This window comes from Thunnus thynnus, chromosome 22, assembly GCF_963924715.1.
Source record: "Thunnus thynnus chromosome 22, fThuThy2.1, whole genome shotgun sequence".
In the NCBI taxonomy this organism is placed as follows: domain Eukaryota; kingdom Metazoa; phylum Chordata; class Actinopteri; order Scombriformes; family Scombridae; genus Thunnus; species Thunnus thynnus.
Window position 1 is genome coordinate 26678003 of NC_089538.1, and position 21116 is coordinate 26699118.

Genomic DNA, 21116 nt, shown 5'->3' on the forward strand with positions numbered 1-21116 from the left:
AAACACTGAGCCTTTCATCTTCATCAGCACTCATCTTCATCCAGCAGCCTGAAGCAGTTTAAAGGACCAGTTCACATTCTGTCAGGTCCATATGAACAGTGAAGCAGGTTTTGCTGTAATTATTCCTCCTGTTCATACTGAACATTAAGAGATCTGCGGGTTTAACACAGACCTGCCCTTTAAAGGCTCTTTATAATCCACCAGATGATTTATGTATTAATACTGTGATGATACTGAACACCAACTGTGAAAACATTTTGTGATTCTTTTATTTATATTTGGATTGATCACAGCTGACAATCTGATTAAAAAAGAAACATTAATGTAGCTCAGAGTGCTGATTAATAATCAACAGTCTGTATTACTTTACAGGATTTGGCAACATATAAACATAGCACAAATAGTAAGGAAATTTGTGTTTGGTAGATTATTTCTTTGTTGTAACAATGCGTCTTGGCAATAAATCTTATCCTGTTGGAAAGCTTGTTTATTTCCCTTTTAAATGGCGCCATGTTTGTAAGAAACATGCATTTGTGGAATGAGCAGCAGAACTGAGTATGTGGGTTGCACCCATGAAAAAATCTGCCAATGCCAAACAGCTTATTCTGCTATTGACTCTTGTTTGGTGTTTGGTGGATTGGATGATTGAAGTTTGAAGAAACAAGACATATTGACAATTTAACAATTTATTCATTTAACAAACAGGAGCCTCAGTAGCGTGTGGAAGAACCATACTGTAGTAACCTGAGACTTCTGGTGTTATCTAGAGGGAGCTCTAGGCTCCAGGTGTGGGTTACCTGACAGGAAGTCCTGACAGGAAGTCTATATACAGGAAGTGATGGCATGTGATTCTCATTATGTCTGTGATCCATACAATGTGCTAGTAAAAAGCCAAACAATCTACTTTTTGATGTCTTGCATCCTCCTTGACTTTTCCGGGGTCACAATGTTATACATACACAGCCACAACAGCCTGGCACCTCCTCCTCATGCTGGTCACCAGCCTGGTCACACACTGCTGTGGGATGGCATCCCATTCTTCAACCAGCATTTGTCGCAAGTCAGCCAACGTAGTTGTGTTGGTCTCTCTGGCAACAGCATGCCCAAGCTGATCCCACAAGTGTTCAATGGGGTTGAGGTCAGGACTGCTGGCAGGCCGTTCCATCCTCTCCACTCTGGAGGTAGTCTCTGATAAACCCCGCTCTGTGGGGGCGAGCGTTGTCATCTTGGAGGATAGAGTTTGGTCCCAAACTGTGGAGATATGGGATTTCAACTAGTTGCAGAATCTCATCTTGATATCTCTCTACATTGAGATTACCTCCAATGATGACAAGCCTCATTTTTCCAGTGAGGGAGATGCCGCCCCACACCATCACACTGCCTCCACCAAAAGATGTTACTCTATCGGTGCAGCAATAAGCATAATGTTCTCCGGGTCTTCTCCACACTTTGACCCAATGATCCAACTGCCGTAGGCAGAATCTGGACTCATCACTGAACATAAGGCTCCTCCACATGTTCAGGTTCCAGTGCACGTGTTGCTGACACCAGTCTAAACGGGCCTGACGGTGAAGGGCAGTCATGGCAGGCCTCCTGGCAGCCCTATGAGACTGGACATTGGCGGGGTGCAGTCTGTTCTGGATTGTCTGGGCAGAAAGCTGTTGGCCATATCATCCTGCAAACCTTGACTGCAAATCTGTAGAAGACAGCCTATGGTACCTAAGTGCTGACAGGGTGAGGAAACGGTCTTCTTGGGTGTCGACTTCCTGGGACGCCCACGATGCGGCCTGTCTCTGACATCCTCTGTAATATGGAACTTGGCCTTTCACTTGGCCTTCACTTTGGAGATGGTACTAGGGCTTTTCAACTCAAGCCTAATCATCAACCCTAGACCTAAATTTAATTATAACTCATTCGAAAGCCTTGTTCTTAGTCTCTCTCAGCCAACCTGGAAAACTTTACAGCCAGTTCTATTTGTTATAGTGTACCGTCCTCCTGGCCCGTACTCTGAATTCCTATCTGAATTCTCAGAGTTTTTGTCGTATTTAGTCCTTAGTACAGATAAAGTAATTATAGTAGGTGATTTTAATATTCATGTGGACGTTGATAGTGACAGTCTCAGCACTGCATTTCTCTCATTATTAGACTCAATTGGCTTCTCTCAGTGTGTAAATAATCCCACTCACCGTCTTAACCACACCCTAGACCTTGTTCTAACTTATGGGATTGAAATTGAACATTTAATAATTTTTCCACAAAATCCTATTTTATCAGATCATTTTTTAATAACTTTTGAATTCCTATTACTGGATTACACACCATTAGATAAAAATGTCCTCACTAGATGTCTATCTGATAGTGTTGTAGATAAATTTAAGGAAGCAGTTCCATCAGTACTGAATTCACTGCCATGTCTCAATACTACAGAGGACTCTTATGTTAACTTTAGTTCCTCCCAAACTGATAATCTTGTTGATAGTGCTGCAGGCTCACTAAGACAAACACTCGACTCCATCGCCCCCTTAAAAAAGAAGATAATAAAACATAAGAGGTTAGCTCCATGGTTTAACTCCCAAACCCGCAAATTAAAGCAAACATCGCGAAAATTGGAAAGGATTTGGCGTTCCACCAAAGTAGAAGATTCTCGCTTAGTCTGGCAAGATAGTCTTAAAACATATAGGAAGGCCCTCTGTAATGCCAGAGCCGCCTATTACTCAGCATTAATAGAAGAGAATAAAAACTGCCCTAGGTTCCTTTTCAGCACTTTGGCCAGGCTGACAAAGAGTCATAACTCTATTGATCCATGTATTCCTATAGCTCTCAGTAGTAACGACTTTATGAGCTTCTTTAATGATAAAATTCTAACTATTAGAGACAAAATTAACCACCTCCTGCCCTCAACAGGCACCGTTCTCTCCCCAAACACAGGAACCTTGGTAACGGCAGTAAATCCTGACATATATTTGGACTGTTTTTCTCCAGTAGACTTGTCTGAACTAACTTCAATGATTTGTTCAGCTAAACCATCAACCTGTCTCTTAGATCCCATCCCAACTAGGCTGCTTAAGGAAGCCTTGCCCTTAGTGAGCACTTCTTTACTAGATATGATCAATCTGTCTTTAGTAACAGGCTATGTACCACAGTTCTTTAAAGTAGCTGTAATTAAACCTCTTCTTAAGAAGCCTACTCTTGATTCAGGTGTTTTAGCCAATTATAGACCTATATCTAACCTTCCATTTCTATCCAAGATCCTTGAGAAAGCAGTCTCTAATCAGTTATGTGACTTTCTACATAACAATAGTTTATTTGAGGATTTTCAGTCAGGATGTAGAGGCATCATAGCACAGAAACAGCACTGGTGAAAGTCACTAATGACCTCCTAACTGCATCGGACAAAGGATTTGTCTCTATACTTGTCCTGTTAGATCTTAGTGCTGCATTTGACACAATTGACCATCAAATCCTTTTGCAGAGATTGGAACATTTAATTGGCATTAAAGGAACTGCATTAACCTGGTTTAAGTCCTATTTATCAGACCGATTTCAGTTTGTACATGTTAATGATGAATCCTCCGTGAAGGCAAAAGTTAGACACGGAGTTCCACAAGGTTCTGTACTTGGACCAATTCTATTCACCTTATATATGCTTCCTTTAGGTAATATTATTAGGAAACACTCCATAAATTTTCATTGTTACGCAGACGATACCCAATTATATTTATCAATGAAGCCTGATGAAACCAATCAGTTAAACAAACTCCAAACATGCCTTAACGACATAAAGACCTGGATGACCTGCAATTTTCTACTACTAAATTCAGATAAAACTGAAGTTATTGTGCTTGGCACTAAACACCTTAGAAACACATTATCTAATGATAAAGCTACTCTGGATGGCATTACCCTGGCCTCCAGCACCACCATAAGGAATCTGGGAGTTATCTTTGATCAGGATATGTCCTTTAACTCCCACATAAATCAAATCTCAAAGACTGCCTTTTTTCACTTACGTAATATCACAAAAATCAGGCACATCCTGTCCCTAAAAGATGCAGAAAAACTAGTTCACGCATTTGTTACTTCTAGGCTGGATTATTGCAATTCCTTATTATCAGGCTGCCCTAACAAGTCTCTAAAGACTCTCCAGCTGGTCCAGAATGCAGCTGCACGTGTTCTGACTAAAACTAGAAAAAGAGATCACATTTCTCCCATTTTAGCTTCACTACATTGGCTTCCTGTAAAATCTAGAATAGAATTTAAAATCCTTCTCCTAACTTACAAAGCCCTTAATGGTCAGACACCATCATATCTTGAAGAGCTCATAATACCGTATTATCCCACTAGAACACTGCGCTCCCAGTATGCAGCTTACTGGTGGTCCCTACAGTCTTTAAAAGTAGAATGGGACGCAGAGCCTTCAGCTATCAGGCTCCTCTTCTATGGAACCATCTACCGGATTCAGTCCGGGGTGCAGACACCCTCTCTATGTTTAAGAGTAGGCTTAAAACTTTCCTTTTTGATAAAGCTTATAGTTAGGGCCGACCAGGCTCGCCTTGGATCAGCCCTTAGTTATGCTGCTATAGGCCTAGACTACTGGGGGACTTCCCATGATGCACTGAGCTCCTCTCTCCTCCTCCTCCTCTCCATCTGTATGTATTCATGTAACATCAATGCATGTCACTAACTTTGCTTCTTCCCCGGAGTTTTTTGTGCTTTCTCATCTCACAGGAAACCCTGAGTCCCGGGCCGAACCTTCGCGGTCCTTCACAGTCCTGATGGCATCCTTCCCTGGCTGTTGGTGCTTGTGCTTGTTGTTGTTTGTTGTTGTTATTGTTTTTCTTCTGTCCCCCCTCCCCCTTTCCCTCTCTCTTTCTCTCTCTCAACCCAACCGGTCAAAGCAGATGGCCGCCCACCAAGAGCCGGGGTCTGCTTGAGGTTTCTACCCGTTAAAGGGGAGTTTTTCCTTACCGCTGTCGCCAAGTGCTGCTCATGGGGGAATTGTTGGGTCTCTGTAAATTAAGAGTTCGGTCTTGACCTGCTCAATGTGAAAAGTGCCTTGAGATGACTTCTGTTGTGATATGGCGCTATATAAATAAAGATTGATTGATTGATTGATTGACTCCAAATAATGCAGCAACTTGGTTTTGCGGAACACCAATTTGAAGTTGCCCTGTTGCACGGGCCCTATCCAGATCAGTCAAACACGGCATGCCGATTCTTGGAGCAGACACTTGCTGACCACTGTACCAGGGCCCAAGCTCACAGGTACCTGGGGGTACCAGAAGCTCAAAACAAGAGTCAATAGCAACAGCAAAATAAGCTGTTTGGCATCGGCAGAGAAGATTTGCCAAATTTTTAATGGGCGCAACCCACATACTCAGCTCTGCTGCTCATCCCACAAATGCATGTTCCTTATAAATGTGGCACCATTTAAAAGGGAAATAAACAGGCTTTCCAACGGTATAAGATTTATTGCAAAGAAGCATTGTTACAACAAAGAAATAATCTACCAAACACACATTTCCTTACTTTTTGTGCTAAATTTAGTTATAAATCAATAAACTACCAATCACTGATTTATCATTGTAATTAGGTGAAAAACATCATTTAACAGAAATCTTAACCACATGAAAATATAAATGTTTAATTCATTCCTCTACCTGGAAACCTGATGTTAACAATACATACATGTTTTAAACAGGGCAGCATGATTTAATGGAAATGAAATAGATTTTATGGAGCAGACGTTTGTGGATTTTATGTTCTGTTTTTTACAAAGTGTCAGTTTATTGTTGGATCAGCTAATCACAGCTCAGAACAACCTGTGTGGGTTTTAGTGACAAAACCAGATACAGAAGATAAGAATAAGAAATACTTTATTAACTCAAAGGGAAATTTAAGTGTCATACCAACAGTATTGATACAGCAGACATCACACAGACAGTAGAGGTTCATCCTGTATAACAACTGTTTCAACAGCTTTTTAATAACTATACAGGATGCAGTAGTATAACAGTTGAAATGATGTTGGAGCAGTTGTTATACAGGCTGAACTAATAACAAAATCTGTGAGTTATCAAAGTATTTTGGTCCCAGTTTTAACAAACAGCTTTTTTTTCATCTGCAAATCACTAAAAAACACAGACTACATTTCATAGAAAAAGATTTACAAAACTGATTTAAAAGTGAAATCTTTTACACACAATAAGCCTTAAAGCACTGATTTAAACATGTGATGCACAGCAATGCTAACAACTGGTTTACATGACATCATCAGCCAATCAGCTGCACTCATTTCCTTTGATGAGGAAGAAGGTTCCAGCTGCCACACCGAGCAGACCGACAGTCAGACCCAGTCCACAAAACACTGCAGGTCCAACACCTGGCTGCTTCACCTCAACACCTGGAGACAGAAACACAGAAACATTAACACACTGCTTCACCTCAACATCTGGAGACAGAAACACAGAAACATTAACACGCTGCTTCACCTCAACATCTGGAGACAGAAACACACAGAAACATTAACACACTGCTTCACCTCAACATCTGCAGACAGAAACACAGAGACATTAACACGCTGCTTCACCTCAACATCTGCAGACAGAAACACAGAAACACAGAAACATTAACACACTGCTGCACCTCAACATCTGGAGACAGAAACACACAGAAACATTAACACTCTGCTTCACCTCAACATCTGGAGACAGAAACACACAGAAACATTAACACGCTGCTTCACCTCAACACCTGGAGACAGAAACACACAGAAACATTAACACACTGCTTCACCTCAACATCTGGAGACAGAAACACAGAAACATTAACACACTGCTTCACCTCAACATCTGGAGACAGAAACACAGAAACATTAACACACTGCTTCATCTCAACATCTGGAGACAGAAACACACAGAAACATTAACACGCTGCTTCACCTCAACATCTGGAGACAGAAACACAGAAACATTAACACACTGCTTCACCTCAACATCTGGAGACAGAAACACACAGAAACATTAACACACTGCTGCACCTCAACATCTGGAGACAGAAACACAGAAACATTAACACACTGCTTCACCTCAACATCTGGAGACAGAAACACAGAAACATTAACACACTGCTTCACCTCAACATCTGGAGACAGAAACACAGAAACATTAACACACTGCTTCATCTCAACATCTGGAGACAGAAACACACAGAAACATTAACACGCTGCTTCACCTCAACATCTGGAGACAGAAACACAGAAACATTAACACACTGCTTCACCTCAACATCTGGAGACAGAAACACAGAAACACAGAAACATTAACACACTGCTGCACCTCAACATCTGGAGACAGAAACACAGAAACATTAACACACTGCTGCACCTCAACATCTGGAGACAGAAACACACAGAAACATTAACACGCTGCTTCACCTCAACACCTGGAGACAGAAACACAGAAACACAGAAACATTAACATGCTGCTTCACCTCAACATCTGGAGACAGAAACACAGAAACACAGAAACATTAACATGCTGCTTCACCTCAACATCTGGAGACAGAAACACAGAAACACAGAAACATTAACACACTGCTGCATCTCAACATCTGGAGACAGAAACACAGAAACACAGAAACATTAACATGCTGCTTCACCTCAACATCTGGAGACAGAAACACAGAAACACAGAAACATTAACATGCTGCTTCACCTCAACACCTGGAGACAGAAACACAGAAACACAGAAACATTAACACGCTGCTTCACCTCAACACCTGGAGACAGAAACACAGAAACACAGAAACATTAACATGCTGCTTCACCTCAACATCTGGAGACAGAAACACAGAAACACAGAAACATTAACACACTGCTGCATCTCAACATCTGGAGACAGAAACACAGAAACACAGAAACATTAACATGCTGCTTCACCTCAACATCTGGAGACAGAAACACAGAAACATTAACATGCTGCTTCATCTCAACACCTGGAGACAGAAACACAGAAACATTAACACACTGCTGCACCTCAACATCTGGAGACAGAAACACAGAAACATTAATACACTGCTGCACCTCAACATCTGGAGACAGAAACACAGAAACATTAATACACTGCTGCACCTCAACATCTGGAGACAGAAACACAGAAACATTAACACACTGCTTCACCTCAACATCTGGAGACAGAAACACACAGAAACATTAACACTCTGCTTCACCTCAACATCTGGAGACAGAAACACACAGAAACATTAACACTCTGCTTCACCTCAACATCTGGAGACAGAAACACAGAAACATTAACACACTGCTTCACCTCAACATCTGGAGACAGAAACATTAACACACTGCTTCACCTCAACATCTGGAGACAGAAACACAGAAACACAGAAACATTAACACACTGCTTCATCTCAACATCTGGAGACAGAAACACAGAAACACAGAAACATTAACACACTGCTTCACCTCAACATCTGGAGACAGAAACACAGAAACACAGAAACATTAACACACTGCTTCATCTCAACATCTGGAGACAGAAACACAGAAACATTAACACACTGCTTCATCTCAACATCTGGAGACAGAAACACAGAAACATTAACACACTGCTTCATCTCAACATCTGGAGACAGAAACACAGAAACATTAACACACTGCTTCATCTCAACATCTGGAGACAGAAACACAGAAACACAGAAACATTAACACACTGCTTCATCTCAACATCTGGAGACAGAAACACAGAAACATTAACACACTGCTTCATCTCAACATCTGGAGACAGAAACACAGAAACACAGAAACATTAACATGCTGCTTCACCTCGACATCTGGAGACAGAAACACAGAGACATTAACACACTGCTTCACCTCAACATCTGGAGACAGAAACACAGAAACATTAACACACTGCGTCATCTCAACATCTGGAGACAGAAACACAGAAACATTAACACACTGCTTCATCTCAACATCTGGAGACAGAAACACATAGAAACATTAACACGCTGCTTCACCTCAACATCTGGAGACAGAAACACAGAAACATTAACACACTGCGTCATCTCAACATCTGGAGACAGAAACACAGAAACATTAACACACTGCGTCATCTCAACATCTGGAGACAGAAACACAGAAACATTAACACACTGCGTCATCTCAACATCTGGAGACAGAAACACAGAAACATTAACACACTGCGTCACCTCAACATCTGGAGACAGAAACACAGAAACATTAACACACTGCTTCATCTCAACATCTGGAGACAGAAACACAGAAACATTAACACACTGCTTCATCTCAACATCTGGAGACAGAAACACAGAAACATTAACACACTGCTTCATCTCAACATCTGGAGACAGAAACACAGAAACATTAACACACTGCTTCACCTCAACATCTGGAGACAGAAACACAGAGACATTAACACACTGCTTCACCTCAACATCTGGAGACAGAAACATTAACATGCTGCTTCATCTCAACACCTGGAGACAGAAACACAGAAACATTAACACACTGCTTCACCTCAACATCTGGAGACAGAAACATTAACATGCTGCTTCACCTCAACATCTGGAGACAGAAACATTAACATGCTGCTTCACCTCAACATCTGGAGACAGAAACACAGAAACATTAACACACTGCTGCACCTCAACATCTGGAGACAGAAACACAGAGACATTAACACACTGCTTCATCTCAACATCTGGAGACAGAAACACAGAGACATTAACACGCTGCTGCACCTCAACATCTGGAGACAGAAACATTAACATGCTGCTTCACCTCAACATCTGGAGACAGAAACACAGAAACATTAACATGCTGCTTCACCTCAACATCTGGAGACAGAAACATTAACATGCTGCTTCACCTCAACACCTGGAGACAGAAACACAGAAACATTAACATGCTGCTTCACCTCAACATCTGGAGACAGAAACATTAACATGCTGCTTCACCTCAACACCTGGAGACAGAAACACAGAAACATTAACATGCTGCTTCACCTCAACACCTGGAGACAGAAACACAGAAACATTAACACACTGCTGCACCTCAACATCTGGAGACAGAAACACAGAGACATTAACACACTGCTTCATCTCAACATCTGGAGACAGAAACACAGAGACATTAACACGCTGCTGCACCTCAACATCTGGAGACAGATGTAAATAGTTTCTCACCCCAGATCCTGGTCAGTGGTTGGGTCAGTGCTGGGTGAGTCACTGTACAGCTGTAGATGTCTCCCTGCTGTGGGATGAACTCCAGTCTGGAGGACTGTCTGAAGGAACCGTCTTTGTTGGGGAAGGGAACATTGATGCTGGTTCCTTCAGTCACGTTCTCTCCATTCTTGGTCCAGTAGACTTTAACAGGAGCAGGATAGAAACCGGTCACATGACAGATCAGCGTGTTCTGGACTCCCAGCTCCACCTTGTCTCTTTTGTAGATGATGGGACTGGAAGGAGGATCTGAACAGAAACACAGTTCATATCAATAATGCTGCATTTAGCAGTTGTTTATACAGTAAAATAAAACACAACCATACACACAACTGGTTTAATGTCAGATATGATGTTGTAATAATATTGTCTTTAAGTTTTTACTCTTCAGTCTTCTCTGTATACACGCCAAGCCACGACTCCATTACACAGCAGCAAAGTAATGTAAGTAATTAACCTGTTGAGGGTGCACTGGTTGTCTGCAGCTCTTCATCAAACATCATCATCACTGTGTCTGTTTCTGCTTGTACTCTTCCTCCCTGCATTATTTCTAAGCAATCTGCTCAACAAACAGCTCCAAATATCTCCACACTGTTGTGTCGAATGGTTTTTAGTGCTGTTAAGTCAAATGGCTTCTCTCAGTGTGTAAATAATCCCACTCACTGTCTGAACCACACCCTAGACCTTGTTCTAACTTATGGGATTGAAATTGAACATTTAATCATTTTTCCACAAAATCCTATTTTATCAGATCATTACTTAATAACTTTTGAATTCCTATTACTGGATTACACATCATTAGACAAAAATGTCCTCACTAGATGTCTCTCTGATAGTGTTGTAGATAAATTTAAGGAAGCAGTTCCATCAGTACTGAATTCACTGCCATGTCTCAATACTACAGAGGACTCTTATGTTAACTTTAGTCCCTCCCAAACTGATAATCTTATTGATAGTGCTGCAGGCTCATTACGAATAACACTCGACTCCATCGCCTCCTTAAAAAAGAAGATAATAAAACGTAAGAGGTTAGCTCCATGGTTTAACTCCCAAACCCGCAAATTAAAGCAAACATCGCAAAAATTGGAAAGGATTTGGCGTTCCACCAAAGTAGAAGATTCTCGCTTAGTCTGGCAAGATAGTCTTAGAACATATAGGAAGGCCCTCTGTAATGCCAGAGCCGCCTATTACTCAGCATTAATAGAAGAGAATAAAAACAGCCCTAGGTTCCTTTTCAGCACTTTGGCTGACAAAGAGTCATAACTCTACTGATCCATGTATTCCTATAGCTCTCAGTAGTAACGACTTTATGAGCTTCTTTAATGATAAAATTCTAACTATTAGAGACAAAATTAACCACCTCCTGCCCTCAACAGGCACCGTTCTCTCCCCAAACACAGGAACCTTGATAACGGCAGTAAATCCTGACATATATTTGGACTGTTTTTCTCCAGTAGACTTGTCTGAACTAACTTCAATGATTTGTTCAGCTAAACCATCAACCTGTCTCTTAGATCCCATCCCAACTAGGTTGCTTAAGGAAGCCTTACCCTTAGTTAGCACTTCTTTACTAGATATGATCAATCTGTCTTTAGTAACAGGCTATGTACCACAGTCCTTTAAAGTAGCTGTAATTAAACCTCTTCTTAAGAAGCCTACTCTTGATTCAGGTGTTTTAGCCAATTATAGACCTATATCTAACCTTCCATTTCTCTCTAAGATCCTTGAGAAAGCAGTCTCTAATCAGTTATGTGACTTTCTACATAACAATAGTTTATTTGAGGATTTTCAGTCAGGATTTAGAGGCATCATAGCACAGAGACAGCACTGGTGAAAGTCACTAATGACCTCCTAACTGCATCGGACAAAGGATTTGTCTCTATACTTGTCCTGTTAGATCTTAGTGCTGCATTCGACACAATCGACCATCAAATCCTTTTGCAGAGACTGGAACATTTAATTGGCATTAAAGGAACTGCATCAAGCTGGTTTAAGTCCTATTTATCAGACCGATTTCAGTTTGTACATGTTAATGATGAATCCTCCGTGAAGGCAAAAGTTAGACACGGAGTTCCACAAGGTTCTGTACTTGGACCAATTCTATTCACCTTATATATGCTTCCTTTAGGTAATATTATTAGGAAACACTCCATAAATTTTCATTGTTCATCGAGTATCTGTAACACAGAGTGTAAAGGACTTTGCACACCAAGTCGGTTTTCTTTGTATGCGTTTTTTTAATCCGTCATCCAATAAAAATTGTTACGCACAGAAACCTTGCACACTGAGTCTGATGGGTTTTATTATTCTATTTGTTGCGAAAATTCACAGTACTAGGCAAAATGAAGTCATCAAGCAGTGAGGATGATTTTGTGGTCCTCTCACTTCTTGGAAGAGAAAGAAAAAGAAAAAGGAATTAAAGCTGCAAGCAGCTCCTGTCGGGATCAGATCATTTTGTGTTTTAAAAATGAGGGATATTTATTGCAAGTGTGGTGTGCTTTTATTTTGAAAGATTGATTGACAGGATGAGAATTTTCTGCAGGGTGAGACATGTCTGTCTTGCTTACACGTGTCATCAAAATCATGCAAGTTTTGGGCCCATTCACTTGAATTTCAATTAGTAAATTGAAAACTCTTGATGAGTTTGTATGTAAAACAAATTATTTTCCCAATTTTCATCGTCTATTTTCAGAAAAGGAAAGACTTTTAACCCACATGAACTGGTCAAAGTTTGATTTGAATGGAGAGTGTGAGCGAACCCACACCTTTTTGAACATTTACTGCTTCCACATAGTTTTAGATACAAACTTCATTTGAACTTTAAATGAGTCACGAGACTTTGACCTACAAATCTTGAATTTACATGTGTTTTCTATCTTTTATTGTTTTTGAGATATTAGAGTGTGAGTTTTAAAGTCTTTTCTTGCTCCTCCTGTGATTTTATAATGAGTGTGTATTGGGGAATGTTTCACAGCACTGAGGGAGTGACATCACCAGGAGCAGTTGGAGAGGAGGATTTTAGAGTACGCTTCTTGTGAAACATCCTCATAAATCCCATGACTTTGGCCAAATCTAACATTAAAAATCATTTTTCGTGGTGAATCCATTGATACAGGTTTGAAAGTGGTCTGACTTATAGTTTAGACGTCAGAAGCCTCTGTTTGACACAAAGTTCATGCCCATAGATTGTCTCCTCATTGGTTTACATTGTAAGGTGTGATGTGGCACTGCAACTTTCAGGGCTTATGAAATCCAAACCATTCGAGTTATTTCAAAGTTTTTAACAACTTTTTTTCAGCTTAGTGTCATAAGTCATGTATCAAAGTTTGAAGCTGATACCATTAACACCCTTGGAGGAGATAGCATTTGTTCGGGGTCCAAAATTGGGGTAAGGTCTTATTTTGAAAGGCTGATTGCGGACTTCCTGTTGGATTTAGGTCAGGGGTGTCAGTGTATGATTTGTAGGTCTTGATGAGACGAATAATTGAGTTTTGGTTTGATCTCTCTACAACATTCCTACGGGCTGTGGCGGCCATTTTAGTGACATAGGTGGCGCTAGAGAGCACATTTTGGCACTTGGGGGTTAATTTTTATATTTTATCAAATCTTTTACCAGATCTGATGTGCGTGCCAAATTTGGTGAGTTTTTGAGCATGTTTAGGGGGTCAAATTTAGGGTTGAAGTGGTGGATTAATAAAGAAAGAAGAAAGAAAGAAAGAAACAGAACAGATACAAGAGGGTCTTCACCCCTCTGGGGCTCAGGTCCTAACAATAGGGTCCTCACCCTTAGGCGAGGACTACTGTAGTACAGTAGTACTGTTTTACCTGTTGATAAAGGAGCTGCGGAATTATCCCGATCATTTTCAGGTCCATTTCAGGATGTCAGCGGTCCAGTTTGATACACTTCTAGCAATACTGGAACCACACATTAAAAAGAAGAACACCAATTTCTGGTACTTTTTTGAAAAGAACCAAGAAAGTTGAGCTTCATTAGTAAGAACGTTTTGTAATCATTAATCTTTGAAATTAGTAGGAGAAATATTTACTATTTAATGCCATCTCTCCACTTTTCCATGAATGGATCAAGAGCAGAATTATTGTATTTGGCTCATTAAGACATGAACATTATTTATAAGCTAAATTAGCCACAGCTTTTCCAACTGATCTGTTTGTGACTGTCAGGCATCATTTAATTATGAAAATCCTGTCAGCAGCAGTCTGAGCAGCACAGAGACACACAGACAGGTGAGCTGCTGCAGTCTCAAAAATGTCCTTACCAAAGTTAAAACCAAACCTACACCCCTGCTTTAAATTGTTCCATCAATTTATTAACCTAGTTGCAAACATACACATACATACACACACATGTCTGTTCGTTCATCAGTTCATTTGCTATTTGTATGATTGTAGATATCTCAGCACTGGGGACTCCTTTACCACCATCACCAGCAGTTTCAGGTTGGGCATCAGCACCGTGGGGAAGATTGTGAGGGAAACCTGTAACCAAATCTGGCTGCAACTCAAGGACAAATACATGCCAGCTCCAACTGCGGAGATCTGGAAGAACACGGCAAGAAGGTTCACTGAGAGATGGAACTTCCCTAATTGCCTTGGAGCTCTGGATGGGATGCATGTCAGAATAGAGGCCCCTGCAAACACAGGTTCCCTTTTTTAATTATAAAGGCACCTTTTCCACTGTCCTCCTCGCCTCAGTGGATGCGGATTACCGCTTCCTTGCCATAGACGTGGGGAGCTATGGTGGGAATAGCAACAGAGGCATATTTGCAGATTCTGTGCTGGGACGGGCCCTCCGGCGTGGAACACTGAATGTCCCATCTGCACCTGAATTGGGGAAGGTCAATCATGTAATTGTGGCAGATGAGGCTTTTCCCATGAAGCCATACCTCCTCCCTACCCTGGAAAGCGTCTTGAAGAGGACAAGTGCATCTTCAACCTCCGCCTGTCAAGAGCACGTCGCATATCAGAAAATTGAACCTGCTCCAAAAACTTTAATGACGGATGAAACTTTCGGAGTCGGTGTGTAAACGTGATTGACACAACGTGACGTTGTATTTATTTTTTGACGTGTGACAATTTTGGACAAGAAAAACGGACTTGGTGTGCAAACACAGTGTGAACACTGTATGAAAGGATAAATAAAGTCACATCATTCAGTACTGATAAGAGAAATATTTCCTTCATGAAATATATTGGTTGATAATCAATGATAATAATAATTTAACATTTATATGAGGTAAATGTTAGTCTGTGTGGAGGCTGCTGGATCTCAGTGATGATCTGAAATGTTACAGATGTTGAACTGTAATGAGGTTCAGTAGCTGCTGAGGAACAATCCACACAGCTCAGTATTTTCTATTAGCCACACTTTTTATGATCTAATATAACCTCAGAATAATCAAACAGTCAGTAAATGTAACTGTCAACTAATACAGAAGTATTGGTTATTAAGTTCCCGTTCATATTATCTGCTGAGTGTTTAACTGAAGCTTCACTTGCTGCAGAAACAGAGTTACATCAGTGTTGTCATGTGATGCTGCAACACTGAGTGCTGCCACTACACGAAAATCACCAACAGAAACATGGAAATAACAGATGCAGCCCAGTTTAAAATACGCATACATAAATAGTTATTTGTGATAAATAAATAATTAAATAAATAGGGTTTGTTAAAAGAGTATGGTTAAAATTCATATTTCTCATTGTGTGTTTAAAAAAGTCAAGTTCATGGATAAAAATGTTAAGGATGTTAAAAATGCATACATGTATTTTATTTTATTTCTTTTGATAAAAAAGCTGCTAATTAAATAGAGTGGTATCTTTCTAGAGAGGTGAATATGGTCAAATAGGTTCGTGTGTTACTTGGCTGACGTGTGTGTGTGCAGACAGGGGGAGTAAGAGAGAAAGAGGAGAGAGACTGGAGGAGCGGAGAGGAAAGCAGGAGGTAAACGAGCTAATGCGGGAGTTTTTCTGGTGGATATCCGAAGTTGTGCAGGAAAAGGTATAGAAGAGTCTTAGATTGTCAGCTCGATAATCTGTAAGAGGACATGTTTTGAGAGTAACAGATAACTTCTACCCGAAGTCTGCTGCGCTGTAGCCAATTAGAAAGAGGCGGCTCGTTAATGAAGTGAGCGGTGAGTTAGCAATGTGAACAGACTGTAGGCTGCTGCTAGCTAACCCAGCTCGACAAAGTAGCTTCGTCTGGACTTATTCCGACCTGGAAACGAGGGACGACAACCAGATATCGCTCTGAGCCACCCGGGGATGCTCAGAGTTCCTCTGGCAACGCTGGATAACCACCAAACTCCGTGAATATGCCCGAGTGCTGCCATCCTGCTCATGGACAGACACCTGTGGACTGTTAGCTTTCTCTGGAGGATGCCATAACTCTGAAAAAGGTGCCGACCTGCTTTATTTGTTTCATGCTCTAAACTTGAGTGAAGCGACCACTAAGTTTTTGGTCCCTACGATCACAAGCACCGCATCAGGCCTGCAACGCTTTTATTTTATTTTATTATATCCTTTTGCATAGAGTGATAATGTGTGTGTGTTTGGTCACTAATATAATTCAGTGGAAAAGATAAAAGCAAATAATTTATTTTATTTAAAGGTAAAAAGGGAAAACTACTGTGTGACTTGAGAAACAAAAGCAGTGAACACTCCTGAGATTTAAGTTTATATTATTTTATTTAATTTTGCTTTAGAATTAAAGGAGGAAATAATTACTTTTAATTTTAAACGGTTTCTGAGTGTGTTTATTATTTCAGAGGTTAAAGGATATATAGCCTTCATACACTAGTTGTTAGACTGTGGTGCTATTGTACTGTATTAAAGGGTTAGTACACTCAGTTATTTGTTATATTGTGGTCTCACAATAAGTCAAATTCAAGAGGTATAGGATTTCCAAAGTGACCAAAGCTAAAAACATTAAATTAATCAGAGTCAATATAACAAAAGAAATTAGAATAAAGAACTCAGGACCCCATCTACATAATACAGAAGGTAGACATAGAAAACATTCTCAACATAAATAGTGAAGCTCATAAAGTCCTTTTAAAGTGACTAATGTTACACAGTGAAATATTCTATCAGCTTTAATAATCAGCAGTCCCACTCAGTCAGGTTTCCTTGAGTATTTTCATGTCTTCATCTTTAATAGTGAGATCTGGATTGATGACCTTTGTCACATCTCTGTGCAGCATCACATTACTCTCCATCTAAAATCAGTCCTGGCAGGAATTTAGCCCCCCCAGGAGAAATCTGCATCAACACTGTTTTACTGCACAGGCTGAGCCCCGGACCCAGTGATGTAAAAAGGCCCACGAGGCTCAGGAAAAAAATAAAATGAAATTCACAACAAGGAAAAAACTCCTGCTTCATTTGTACATTTTTTTGTCTATTTGTGATGTCTGGATTTAGAGCTCAGTGAGACATCCTACCACCTTGCTGCTGTCACCAAGTGCTGCTGGGTCTACAGTCTAGACCTGCTCTATGTGAAAGAGCCCTGAGATAACTGCTGTATGATTTGGTGCTTTATAAATAAAAACTGAATTGAGCATCACCTCGTGTTTAGTATCTCTGCTGCTCCTGAGTGGAAACCAGAAGTACGATGTTTGTTTTGTTGTCAGCAACAGTTGTCACATTTTTACATTTAGTTTCACTCTTTTTTCACTCTCGTTCTGTTTCTAAGAAGTTTTATTAACCGTCTGAACTTCAGTTTGCGACAGTTACTAACTGTTATTCAAAATTTATGTTGCCATGTGACACCGGAGTTGGAAGTTAAAGCTGCTACCTGAGGTTAGCATGCCGTTGTGATGGATTAACTGGTGATATTCCCCTGCATGAGGCTCTGGTAGGTGACTGTGTCGATGCCTGTTCAAAATACTGCAAACATTAGTAGTATTAAGTTTTTGTTAGTCTTATATTCCATCATGAATCTGATGTCAAGTGGACCTGAGAACAGTTTCTACTTTTATACAGACTATAAGTCAAACATGTGTGTTCAGCTAGAACACAGTGTGGAGTTAGCTTCTAGCTGTTAGCTGTTAGCTTCTAGCTGCTAGCTGTTAGCTGTTAGCTTCTAGCTGTTAGCTGTTAGCTGTTAGCTTCTAGCTGTTAGCTTCTAGCTGCTAGCTGTTAGCTGTTAGCTGTGGCAGGTTGTGATAGTGTTACATCCAGTTTAACTTGTGAATCAACATCTGTAATGTTATCTACCATCCATCATGTTTATATTAAAGGCTACAGACATTTATCTCTCATTTACAACAATATTACATGATTCATCACACTCATCCATCCATATTAGACATGACTGTTAACTCTCATTTAACAGTAGTTAGTGACAGAGATTAGATAATGTTTATGTACAGCTGTAGAAGCTAAAGTCACTGCAGGGTTCAACAGTTGTATAAGTTCAGTTAATATATCACAACAGCTGTCTGTGGATGTTACACTGACTGATGTTCTGCAGTGATTTCATGCTGATACTGTGCTTAAAGGCCAACTATTAGTTCTCAGTAATAATAATAATTATTAGCCAATATTAAAGAAAAGAGGAAGTAACTGCAAATGTCAATCAATCATTAACAAAATGTTGTTTTTGTCCGTCTCATGTTTGTATCAAATATCATTATTAATCTGATGTGAAGTGTTTCTACTGTCATTCAGCCTGTAACAGACTGTCTGGAGAATGTTCACCTCCAACACAGCTGGAGTCAGCTGTAGCAAAGCCTGATGAATCCAGATTAACCTGTGACTGATAATTTATGACATCTATATATATACCATCAATCATATTTCATATTAAAGGCAGCACACATTTATCTCTCTGATCACAATGATATTCTTACGTTATCCAGCACATCACACAGGGAAACATCACCAGTTCATCCACATACTGTTAATGTTTTTCTACACCAGAGCTGGTGTGATGTTAAGGATTTGATTTGGGTGTACAGATATCAGTTTCTGCTCATTTTGCTTTTGGTAGTCCGACGCCCATTAACTGGTAACTAACCGCTTAATTTATAAGAAAAGTTGTGACGTAGTTTTTGTTTGTGAGAGTCGTCAGCAGTCAGTGATCACAGCTAACGTTAGCTTGACTTTTAGCTCATCCTTCTTCTCCTCAAAGTGTTTTTAATGTGTTTAGTCACAGCAGCTCTCAATGACATAACGTACTCGGGCTCGAGGTATGAATATGAATAATATTACTAATATAAGACGACCCTGATTATAAGACATCTGTTTTTGGAAAAATAACGTTACTTATTGAATATAACTTACATCATAGTATAGTTACATACTCGCTCTCTCCTGCAGGCTCGGGGAAGCGGTATCATTTGGTTTCTGTATCATATATGTTTGCTTCATTATGGGTTTATATTTGTATTTGGTGCTGCAACAGTCATAAAATTAAAAAATGAAACTACAGTCATGAGTGATTGTAGATGTGTTACAGGTTGGACGGTAGTTGAGTGGTGATGGTACTGGTGGGGGAGGCTTCAGCCTGACTTCATTTATCACATGATAGTTTGTTTTTCTCTTTTCTATCATCTTCTCTCTCTGTAGTCTCTACATGTCTGAGTGGTTTTAAGGAGTGTTTATTCATCTCTTCTGAGTTCTGACCTCAGGTAGTAACAGTGTGTGATCGTATGGAAGTTAGTTCAGAGGTTTCCTCCAGTGGTCTGAGGTGGTTTAAGGTGGTTTAAGGTGGTATGGGAGTATTGCCAGATGTGTTGTTGTCAGGTGACCTCTGTACCTGTCTCTGTCTCTCTGCTCTCTGAGGGTCAGAACGGGAATCAAACCCAACATTTCATCTCTTTAACAGTTTGTTTTCCACTTCAGTGTTAATTCTAACAAACTGTAATATTAAATAAAATCATACTTCAGTATTGACAACACTTGGTCTTATAAAGATGGTGCTGTTTCAGTTCTTAACCTTTAACCTTTAACCTTTAACCTTTAACCCTACCTGCAGTTATGTTGTTTTCAGCTTCCTGCTGCCTGCAGAGTTTAGAGACCTTCACTGCTGCAGTTTGATCAACAACTTTACTGCCTGTTAGTGTTAATTATTGATTATTATTCTGATTAAAACACTTTTATCGTCTCCAGTTTGTTTGTTGTTTGTGCTGCTGATGATACAGCACATATGAGAACATACATATAGAACATAGTAACACTGACACATGTAACTGTCCTGCACTCTGACAGCTTCAGTACTTACACACTTCACCTCTGATCACACTATAGAAACCATTTATTCAAGTGTCAACTCTGAGTTACTGATCTGCAGTTTAAATAGCAGTAAAGTGACAGACGTATTAAATTAGATTTAGTCTTTACCGAGTTCTGGTGGGATGTCCTTCATTGCATTACGCCTCTTCTTCAGGTTATCTTTGCAGATCTGTTGATTAGTCACAGCTCCTTCATAAGTTCCTTCCACGTACCTAAAACTATCTATGAAGCTGGGCAGAGGCTCCACTCCTCTCTTGTTGGTGAAGTCTGCGTACCACATCTCTTCACCATCCAGTGCGTACATGTCCTCTCCATCAGAGTCTGAACAGCCGGTGATATAAAGATCTTCATGTATAACTGAAGAGAAAACAGAAACACTGATGTTTAATCTGTCTGTGTTTGTCTCAGTGTATCAGAGCTGAAATGAGTTTAAAGAGTCAAACACTTACTGTCTGCTGAGACACAGGAGAGGATGAGGAGCAGCTCCCACACCTTCATCACCTTCATCACCTTCATCTTCATCAGCTGAAACTCTCTGAAACTCTCTGACAGACTCTGAGCGACTGACAGAAAGTCAGCAGCAGCTGAGCTCTTACACACAGCTCAGC

General features: G+C 40.2%; 1 protein-coding gene and 1 long non-coding RNA gene across 3 annotated transcripts; both read right to left on the reverse strand.

The window, feature by feature from the left end:
• Nucleotides 1-245: 245 nt before the first annotated feature.
• On the reverse strand, nt 246-1819 carry LOC137174454 (uncharacterized). The gene is made up of 2 exons (XR_010925366.1): nt 960-1819; nt 246-914 (listed from the first exon to the last, which is right to left on the reverse strand). It is a non-coding gene; the product is annotated as an uncharacterized lncRNA (long non-coding RNA).
• A 4040-nt stretch (nt 1820-5859) lies between these two features.
• On the reverse strand, nt 5860-21116 carry LOC137175246 (mamu class II histocompatibility antigen, DR alpha chain-like). 2 transcript variants are annotated; one of them, XM_067580996.1, is made up of 4 exons: nt 20958-21116; nt 20617-20865; nt 10222-10506; nt 5860-6403 (listed from the first exon to the last, which is right to left on the reverse strand). In XM_067580996.1, exons 1-4 carry the CDS (start codon nt 21028-21030, stop codon nt 6282-6284), a joined length of 729 nt encoding a protein of 242 aa, XP_067437097.1. In that variant the 5' UTR covers nt 21031-21116; the 3' UTR covers nt 5860-6281. The 2 variants fall into 2 exon arrangements, with proteins under 2 accessions (XP_067437097.1, XP_067437096.1); XM_067580995.1 differs by having other exon boundaries at nt 5860-6389; nt 10202-10506.

Excerpts from the sequence above, each read along its gene's own strand:
- LOC137175246 (XM_067580995.1), bottom strand. The coding sequence starts at position 21,030 with ATGAAGATGAAGGTGATGAAGGTGATGAAGGTGTGGGAGCTGCTCCTC. Across the intron at positions 20,866-20,957 it reads CTCCTGTGTCTCAGCAGACA|TTATACATGAAGATCTTTAT; the intron begins GTAAGTGTTTGA and ends TTTTCTCTTCAG. Across the intron at positions 6,390-10,201 it reads GTGAGAAACTATTTACATCT|CAGCCAGGTGTTGGACCTGC; the intron begins GTCTCCAGATGT and ends GTTGAGGTGAAG.